Source organism: Leptopilina boulardi, unplaced genomic scaffold, assembly GCF_019393585.1.
Source record: "Leptopilina boulardi isolate dan_hultmark-lab unplaced genomic scaffold, ZJU_Lbou_2.1 LbouV2_214, whole genome shotgun sequence".
NCBI lineage: Eukaryota > Metazoa > Arthropoda > Insecta > Hymenoptera > Figitidae > Leptopilina > Leptopilina boulardi.
In genome coordinates, this window is record NW_026137768.1 from 3,915,249 (window position 1) to 3,925,389 (window position 10,141).

A 10,141-nucleotide genomic window follows, 5' to 3' on the forward strand; every position below is an offset into this window, starting at 1 on the left:
ACCTATAAGCTTTGAGAGAAATAAACATTTAAATGAAAACAAAAAAGTGACAGAATACAGTATGATTTTATAATTTCTGTGTAGAAAATAAAAATAAAGTTATAATGGCTACATTGGAAGATAAAATATTAGGCGAACAGCGTGAATATTATTGTAGTAGTTCCAGTGACGAAGAAACTGAAACTGAAATTGTTAGGAGTGAATACAATGATCCAAAACCATCAAAATGGGAAGGCATGTCCTGTAACACTGGACCAAAAGGAGTTATACGGGTATAAACACTTTGTTGAAACTTAAAATAAAAATTAGTCGTTCAATTATTTTTAGATTTAATTTTTCAAGCAAAAAATATGAATTATACCATTGCTGCTAAGTTAACAATTGTTGCTATAATAGTAAAAATAAGTTTGTAATTTTAATGTTTGTAGTAAATTAAACCCACTTATTTTATTTTAATTTCCCTTTTTAGATAAAAATGATGCACAAACAAGTTTTAGAAAATAAATTCCACTTAACCTTAAATTGAGCAAATTGTCATATTTTTATAAAATTCTTCCAACTTGTTTAGATGTATAGTCCGACTATATACTTCATTTTATAGTAATTTGTTATAAAATAATTAATGCTACTATTGTTCTCAATTTTTTTTTCAAATAGGATTGGGAACGATTTAGAGAATTAGAAAAAAGTAAGAAAGATATTGCTACACTAAGACAGAAAGAAATGATAGAGAAAACCAGTATGACTTGTTGCAGTTTATTAGATGAAGAGAAAGATAATAATTTGGAAACTGATCCTGAAATTTTAGAATTGTTAACAGACGACTATATGTTTGAATATCAAAAACAAAAAATGAAAGAAATGTTTGAAAAAATTGAAAATTTACGTTTTGGTGACGTTATTCATTTGACAAATACTGACGAATTTCTAGATGCTATCGACAATGAAAATAAATTTGTTACGGTTATTATTCATATTTATGAAAAAAATGTCGCAGGATGTGACGCAATGAATGGAAGTTTAATAACTTTGGCAAAAGAATATCCATTTGTTAAATTTTGCAAAATTTTAGGTAACGTATTTATTTTTATTTTTAAGTTATTTTTGTAACATATTTTTATTTCACAACTAGTAACAATGCTTGTTTTTAATAATTTGACCTCTTGTAAAATTAAGAATCGTTTTTTGAAATATCGATTCTTGTATAAAAAATAAATTTTTGTTTATAAAAAAATGTTTAAATTTTGAAAATGGGCGCTAATAGAAATTAATATTAAATCTAACATTTCTCTTTAGGATCTTCTTTGAACGTCAGTAGACATTTCAAAAAGGATGGTGTTCCAGCTTTACTCGCATATAAAAATGGCCAAGTTATAGGAAATTTCATTCATGTTTCTGATAGTTTGGGTGAAGATTTTTTTGCCGATGACGTTGCCGCATTTTTAATAGAACATGGCTTACTTAATGACAAAAAATGTAAACCACTCATTATATCCTGCAATGAAAGTAAAGAATCCAATAATAAATAAATTTTTAAATACTATTGTTGATTTTTTTTACTTTAAATACAGAGATACTTGATCCTTGCTTAAAAAAATAAAATCAGGAATTATCAAAAAACAGAAATTTTTTTGTTTTTTTGATTACTCTGAAGTTTTTTTTGATGCTGTTGATAATTTTGTTTTTTGACTTCTACGTTTGCAAACGTTCATTCATAACTTTATAAAGTTAATTCATGAAAATACATTCTCAATTGTTTTCACCAATAGAAAAAATATTTATTTTAAAATCAGTATTTTACAAAAATTAACTAAGCTTTTCAGTAAAAATGTTTTACAGTACAATTTAAAGTAATTAAATATATTAAATTAATATACATTAAAATAATTTAAACTTAAAATTAACAAAATATTACATAATATTATCACATCATTGAACTAAAGAAAACTATAATTATAGATTAAAATTAATTAAAAATTTGCAATCTAAAGTAGGTTTTTTTTTTTAACCATTTAGTGAGCTTGTAATGTAGATACTCTTGCCTTGCCCTCTGCACCACCCGTGATACATATTCCTGTTTGATTATTGTTAGACCAATCACAACATAATGTTCCTTTATGTCCCCCCAATTGCAAAACTTTTCCTTGATTTGATGGTGGCACCTACATGTAATGAAAATAATTTTATTTATTTTCATTGTAAATATAAATTTAAAAGATTTTTAGAATTAATCAAATTATACTTGCCTTGCAAATAATTCCACCGCTTTGTGTACAAAGTAACATATTACTGCCATTTTGATCAAAGCAAAAAATTTTTCCCCTCACAACATTCTTTTCAATTTTAGCCTTCGATTCCCATAAAACTTTACTAGTTTGATTCAAGCTTCTTTGACATAATTTACCATCTTCACTTAATGTACAAATATTTGTAAAATCATTAACCAAATCAATATCAATAATTGGATTTGAATAGCAATTAAAATTATCAATAACTTCATTCCTTCTAAGATCGTGAATCAATACATTGCCATTTGAAAGACCTGTAATTAGTAGTTGTCCATTATGATTAAATGTTGAACATAGAGCATTTAAATTCTTTTCCATTGGAAGAGTTCGTTCAATTTTTTTTGTTTTAATATCATACAAAAGTAGTTTTCCCTCATTTGAATCTGACAATGAGACAACAAAATTAGATTCCGCAGGATTGCAAATTAATTTAAGAACACGCGATCCTTCATGTTGAATTTTCCATATTGTTTTGCAATCACGAGTATCATGTAATTGAATCAGGCCATGATTATCTCCATGTATAAAATAACGTTCATTTTTTGATATCCAATCTAAGGATGTAACTGCTTTATTAAAATTTACAGCTGATGCAGAAAAAGTAGCTATTGTTCTAGAATGATATATTTAATTTTTAAGGTAAAACGTTTTATATTTATTACAACACTATCTAATTCATTAAATAATATATTAATGAATATTTACAAAATTATATTTAATTTAATGTAATTACTTACTTTGGCGTAGAAGTTGGCATCCAAACTTTAATAACTCCATCAGCATCTCCAGTGGCAACACAAGATCCACTGGTATTACATTTACATTGAAGAATTGAAGTTTTATGTTCTAAATATTCTTCCTGTAAAAAATTTTAATTATTAACTTCACTGAATACAAAATTTTCAATAATGAATTGAAATAAAAAATATTACTTGTGTCAATAGAGAATAATTAATGTCTATTCTTTCTTTTATCTTATTTTCAGCGTCCACAGATGAATCTCTTTTTCTAGTGAGCCTCGAATCACAGCTTATACTTCTTTTACTAATTACTTCTGATTTATTCAAAGATGTCAATCTTCCTTTCACATTTGTTCGTTTCGTAATTGCAATTTCAGAATCACCTAATTTTTTCACACTAGATTGAGATTTTCTATTTAAAATTGGACTCGATCCACCACCAATATTTCTAATTAAACTCTTCAATGATTTAGGATTGTCAAGTAAGGGAGATTCTCTGAAAATAAGAGATAAATAACAAAATAATTAATAAATTTTAAATTCTCTCAAATCTTGCAGGTTTGGTACAATAAATATTTCTATTATCTTACGATGATTTAAAATTCTAAAATTTAAAAAACTATTCAATTTTGAGAAGAATAATAATTTTAATACGAACTGTGCAATAATATAAAAGTCATCCATGATTGGAAGTTGCTGAGGTGTTGAACCAGAATTTACATCAGCTAAACTTTCTCCTTTTGTCAGTTCACTTAATATTTGTCTCAAAACATCATTTTCTTCTTGTAATCTTTTAAATTTATTTGTATCTTCATCGATTGTTAGTAATGTTGGTAAATGCATGTACTGAAAATTATAAAATATTAGACTTTTATTTTGATGAGAAGTAAAAATATAATTTATTAAAATATAATTCTTATATTATAAATAAAAAGAATAATTTTTATCATTCACCTGAAAAATTGTTGCAATAAAATTATGTAATGAAACTAGCATAGTTTCTTGCCAGTGACGACTAAAGTAAACGGAATAAATTGGATTATCTTCAGGATTTTTGACAAACGGCAGTGCTGTGAATTCATAATAATTAATTGTTAGTTGTTAATTCAAAATTAGTGATAAATATACTTCTTAAAAATTTAATTTAAAAAAATTTGCCTCAATGAGAGAAGTTAATAAACTAGTGACATACCAAACCATTCTTTCCATTCCACTTGTCCTTGTAATTCTGATCCCAATTTAATAAAAAAATCTTGAATACGATCTTGTTTGTTATTCACTGCGGCATTAACAAGATACATTTTTAGCACTGAATTTTCTAATTTTTTTATTCCTGGTATAAAATGATTTTCCAATCTTAAAAACATTCTTCTATCTAAATGTCCCCACAGTTCACGTAGAGATAAAAGATCATAATTATATATATGCTGCATTAATTGATCAACAATTTTGTCAACCTGAGGAGAGTCATTTAATTTAAAAATCATTCACTTTGTGATAAAATAATAACTTTAATTTTTATGTACCTGAAGTTTTGAATGTTCAAATGGACAAAAAAAATTTCTATCACAGTTTTAACTTTTTTTATTATAAAAAATTAGTTTCTATATCAAAAAATAAATAATTTATTAAAAGTGTTAAAGTATCTTTTTATTTTTATTGCTGTAGTAATTTTTAAAAAGATTTTAGGTCTAAAAAAATTATTTCGTTCATTTCAAGGTTCAGAAGTTCAGGCACATTAATTTTGAGCTAACACTCATTTTGAATATATAAATTCAGAATTGTGATGTTTCATCAAAAATTAAATATTGTTAATTACTTTCAAAAAACAATTTTTTTATTACGATAAACTTATTAGTAATTTTTTTTTAAATTTTAATATTTTTCAAACCAATTTTTTGACAAGTTTGAACTATTTATATTAATTTTAATGGAAATATTTTTAAGAAACATTTTATTTAAACATTTATTTATAACGTAACTTTAAATAAATAAATTAAGGAAAAAGTCGGTAATTTAAAATTTATGTTCTAAAAAAAATAATTGGTTGTTTAAACACTACCTTATATTTAGTAATAAAATATAGAACATAATAAAAACATTACGGATCTAAAAACTTGAAAATTTTACAACCGATTTTACTTAAAATTGTCGAAAAATTTTTCCAATTTTTGTCTTGAACATTTCACAAGGCTGTATATATTATTTTAATAAATAATTTTATTTTATATAACAGCTTACCCGAAAACCTTTTTCCTTTTCCATTTTCACTTCATTATCGAATGATTTTAATGTTTGTGTAAATCCCCTAAAAAGCAGGTATTCCTTAAATAATTCATCAATATATTGAACATGAGACATTATTTATTTGTAATTAAACGTATTATTAGAATCAAAGGTAAGACATAACAATTATAAAATAAATGTAAACAGTAGTTAGATTTTTGACAGAATTTTGTTTGTGTTGATTTGTGACCAGCGACGTCTGCTTTTTCTGGGAAACTTTAAAGCCAATCTACAATAGTTTCGCGAAAGTAGTAGGAATAGTTGAACAAATTTGACCAATCAGATGATTGGATTTTTTAATAACTGTTTCTGATTGGTCAATTCTACTCCAAGTATTATAAGTTACTTAACCCTGTTGGTTTCCAAATTAATTTTTAATTAGACGATATATTTACTCTGTGGATTTATAATAACTGTAAAAACAAGTTTTGAAATTGATATAAATTTTTAAACACAAGAAACTGAAAATATTACAAAAAAAAATACGATAAATGTATTTTTGGGGTATCTCACTACTTGATACGCGCCAGCATTTAATTTTAGAGCTTAGAAGAGTTTTCCGCTAGGAACCGCTAGTGAGGTTAATCCAAGTTGAAGAATTATTAATTTTCCAGAAAATCAGGCTTATTTTTCTATGCTTGAGGAGCCTCATATTATTTTGTGCATACGTATGATTAATGTTCGTTAAACAAATTAAATAAATAAATAAATATAAAATAAAAAAGAAAAATAAAAAATGAGGAAATAAAAAAATAAGTCTACAAGCCAGAATAAAAATGAAACGCATAAAGTACGAGTAAGTAAATTAAAACTTAACCTATATTTCTTAACGATGTTTTTTCTCAGTTTCTTGTGAATTTTAACATAACTATTATATCAATCGATGAATTAAAAATTATAAAGAGTAATATCTTTCAATTTCGAATGAATTCTTATAGTATTTCTAACAATTGTAATTAATATTTTCATAACTTTCCATAAACGAGAGGTTAGATTTTTTCTAGAGTATTTTTAGTTATACTTGGAGGGTACTTGAAATATTTGAATTATTTTACAGTTAATGAAACAAAATAAGATTGAAAAGAGTCATAAAGCTTTAAACCACATGGGTCGGTCAGAAAAATACGGTCTCAAAATGAGTGAACACGAATCTGTGTATGGGACAACATTATCTCAGGAGTCAATGAAAGTTATTGCTGAAAGTATTGGTATTGGTAATTTACCCGATGAAGCTGCAAAAGATCTGGCAGAAGATGTGAGCTATAAGCTTAAAGAAATTATACAGGTATTTTAATAATTTAATTTAAAACTATTTTTTTTTTATTGTAATTTAAAATGTAATAAATTGGAGGAAGCAAATAATTGTTGACAACTTATTTTTCTCTGAATAAATAGGATGCGGCAAAATTTATGCGTCATGGAAAACGTCAACGAATGTCAACTCAAGATATTGATCATGCTTTGAAAATTAAAAATATCGAGCCAACTTATGGATTTTTTGCCAAGGATCATATTCCCTTTCGATTTGCATCTGGCGGTGGTCGTGAATTACATTTTGTTGAGGAGAAGGAAATTGATTTAAATGAAGTGCTATCTACCTCGGGCGGTCAAAGTTGGCCTAAATTACCTTTAGAAGTAACTTTACGATCTCATTGGCTTTGTATAGATGGAATACAACCGACTATTCCTGAGAATCCACCTCCTGTTTCTAAAGGTAAGTTTATTCGTTTTTATTTAAAAATTTTCTCTATTCACAAAAAATTAGCATAAAGCTTTGATTTTTATGAGAATACTTTTTAAAAATAATATTCATTTTCTAACCAAAATTTAATAAATTTATCACAAATGTTTGGATAGAATATATAAAATATAAAAAAAAATGGCATATTTCAGATATTCAAAAATTGGAAAGTGTCGATCCAACAAGAAAGTTGACCAATACAAATCAAAATACAGGTGTTGGAAAACCTGGTGGTGGTGGAAAAAGTCAAAAACTACGAAATGTTGAAACTGTTCATGTGAAACAATTAGCAACTCATGAATTGAGTGTGGAACAACAATTGTATTATAAAGAAATAACAGAAGCTTGCGTTGGTTCCGATGAAGCACGTCGAGCTGAAGCATTACAATCGCTTTCAGCTGATCCTGGCTTACATGAAATGTTAGCACGAATGTGCACATTTATTGCCGAAGGTGTTCGAGTTAATGTAGTGCAAAACAATCTCGCTATTTTAATTTATCTTATGCGTATGGTTAAAGCGCTACTCGACAATCAAAGTCTTTATCTAGAAAAATATGTAAGTAATTTTTAAATTGAAAATATTTCAATCATTTTGAAATTTAAAATAAAAAATCTTGTCTTTGAACGTTTAAAAAATTTACATTTTTTTAATTTACAGCTCCACGAACTCATTCCATCGGTCGCAACTTGTATAGTAACAAAACAACTTTGTATGAGACCCGAAATGGATAATCATTGGGCACTTAGAGACTTCGCGTCTCGTTTAATGGCACAAATATGCAAAAATTTCAACACCTCAACAAATAATGTTCAAACTAGAGTAACTCGTATGTTTAGTCAAGCATTGACAAAAAGTAATCAGGTATGTTTGAATAAATTAAAAATTAAAAGTTCCATTAAATAATGAGGGGAAACAAATTTCAGACACCATTGGCTTCATTGTATGGTGCAATTGACGGTCTTTGTGAACTAGGACCAGAAGTGGTGAAAGCATTGGTTATACCTAAAATCAAAACCATTTCAGAACGAATTGAAGCGAGTATTGATGGCATTGGACTTTCAACTATCGATAAAAATGCTGCCGGTCATATTAAAACTTTATTAGTTGTACGTAGAAATATATTTAAATTTATAGATTGATTAGTTTTCATTTATGAAAATTATAATTGAATTTTATTCGATAGAAATCGGTAGCTCCTGTATTGAAAACAATTCGACCGCCGCCAGATTTTGTTGAAGAATATAAACAAGATTTCGGCTATCTTGGACCGTCTTTGTGTGCCGCTGTTGCCAAAGCGAGAACGCAACCAACTACAATTGTAACAACACCTTCAACAACTGCGTTAACAACTAATCAACAGCAAAATACAATTAGCACTGGAAAAACAATTATTCAAACAGGTAATTGGAATATAATTTATAAATTATGATTTTATATTTTCCCCCTTATTTATAACAATTTAATTGTTTATAAAATAAAGTTCAAATAAAAATTATAAATATTTTTTTTTGGAATAATAATGAATATTTGTTAATAATAAAAAAAAATTTTAGAACATATAGCAGTATCTAATCCAAGTCCTGCAACGCCTCAAGCGAATCGTACAATTATGTTGAATCCTAGTCGAAGCGCTGGACCTTCGTCAACTGGTAAATACGTAATTTTGCAATCTCGGCAATCTTCAACTTCGCAGGGATTAAGTTCGAATGCACCTACAACACCGCAGCAAGTGACACAACAGCAACAACCGCAACAGGTGAAAATTACTCAAGGAACTCCTGTACAACAAAAACCGCATTTGCCTTCTCCTGGAACTAAATTGGTGGTCGTTTGTATGCCTGGTACCAGTCATAACGTCACATCTACTGTAACACAGGTAATAATTTTAATTTTATTACTTGATTTAAAATTTTGAATTTAACTCAAATTTTTGAAAATCCATACAAGAGATTCTAAAAAATTATTAAAAAAAGCTCGTAAAAAAATGGCGATGAAAAATAGTTAATATTGTGAAAGTAGTTACATTTTGAAAATTTTTATTTTTTTACCCGCAAATTAGTGAAAAGTCAGGGAATATTTATTCAAAGAAATCACATATGAAAATTTTACTTTAAATAATCGCAGAAAACTAATCCAACTTTATCTGCTTCCTAAAAAATGTATTTTTCCATTTACATGTGAAATTGGCATTTAAAAAACAATATAAAATATAAATAAAAAAAATTGTTATTCAGGGAAAAAGAAAAATTAAAATACAAAATCAAATAATTGAAAATTAAATATTTTATATCTTAATTATCTAAAATAGTTTTTATATTTTTTATGTTCGAAGTTATTTTACAATCATAAAAAATGGTTGCATAATTTGTACTGAAATACAAGTTTATTAATTTTTAATTAATAAATAATAACATTATATTAATTTTTTTGTGATTTTACAGGCGGCGATAACATCAAAGTCGCAAGTTTTTGTTGCTTCAAATGTCGAGCAAATTCACAATCCAATGGATGATCATTCTTTTCAATAATACGATCGACCATAATAAATGTTAAAGAATTTATAAAAGCTTTGGCTTTTTTTTTTAGTTTATATTTACTTCTGATCATTTAAATGTTTTACACGGAATATTTGTATAAAATTCTATTTGTTGTAGAAGCGAAAATTGGTTTTTGTCTCCTTTTTTTTTGTACATACAAAGTAAGAAATCGTAAAAAAAAAGTTTAGTTAAATTAAATTTTTTACGATAATAACAATAATTAATTAGTATAAAACTAATATTTAGTACAATTTCTAATAAAAAATCTTTTGTGAGAATTTTGCAAATCATTGTAAAAATCAGGCACATTTTTTATTGTGTGCAATCATCATTATTTTAATATAAATTTCGTTTATTTAATAATCGACATAAAGAAAAGACTTGTGAAAAATATGTTTTTGAGAGAATAAAAATATATTAGTTTTTGAAATTTATAAAAAAAAAAAATTATTATTTACCTTTTTTAATACGTACCTATATTTTCGTTTTAAATTTTCATTTATTTAAAAAAATATATATAAAAAACATAAGAAAATCGTTGTTATAAC

At 26.2% G+C, this 10,141-nt stretch overlaps 3 protein-coding genes across 4 annotated transcripts; 2 read left to right on the top strand and 1 right to left on the bottom strand.

The window, feature by feature from the left end:
• The first annotated feature begins 89 nt into the window (after window positions 1-89).
• LOC127279039 (phosducin-like protein) lies at window positions 90-1,543 on the top strand. The gene is made up of 3 exons (XM_051301137.1): window positions 90-272; window positions 658-1,072; window positions 1,297-1,543. Exons 1-3 carry the CDS (start codon window positions 105-107, stop codon window positions 1,527-1,529), a joined length of 816 nt encoding a protein of 271 aa, XP_051157094.1. The 5' UTR covers window positions 90-104; the 3' UTR covers window positions 1,530-1,543.
• Window positions 1,544-1,753: 210 nt separating this feature from the next.
• On the bottom strand, window positions 1,754-5,527 carry LOC127279090 (WD repeat-containing protein 91). Its single transcript, XM_051301227.1, has 8 exons — window positions 5,270-5,527; window positions 4,221-4,485; window positions 3,983-4,098; window positions 3,687-3,874; window positions 3,221-3,524; window positions 3,026-3,147; window positions 2,247-2,901; window positions 1,754-2,162 (listed from the first exon to the last, which is right to left on the bottom strand). The coding sequence occupies exons 1-8, from the start codon at window positions 5,387-5,389 to the stop codon at window positions 2,013-2,015; spliced, it is 1,920 nt and encodes a 639-aa protein (XP_051157184.1). The 5' UTR covers window positions 5,390-5,527; the 3' UTR covers window positions 1,754-2,012.
• Window positions 5,528-5,925: 398 nt separating this feature from the next.
• On the top strand, window positions 5,926-9,864 carry LOC127279078 (transcription initiation factor TFIID subunit 6-like). 2 transcript variants are annotated; one of them, XM_051301204.1, is made up of 9 exons: window positions 5,926-6,110; window positions 6,372-6,599; window positions 6,710-7,028; window positions 7,208-7,611; window positions 7,714-7,917; window positions 7,980-8,162; window positions 8,240-8,456; window positions 8,610-8,932; window positions 9,498-9,864. In XM_051301204.1, the coding sequence occupies exons 2-9, from the start codon at window positions 6,375-6,377 to the stop codon at window positions 9,582-9,584; spliced, it is 1,962 nt and encodes a 653-aa protein (XP_051157161.1). In that variant the 5' UTR covers window positions 5,926-6,110; window positions 6,372-6,374; the 3' UTR covers window positions 9,585-9,864. The 2 variants fall into 2 exon arrangements, with proteins under 2 accessions (XP_051157161.1, XP_051157162.1); XM_051301205.1 differs by having other exon boundaries at window positions 5,926-6,104.
• The last annotated feature ends 277 nt before the right edge of the window (window positions 9,865-10,141 follow it).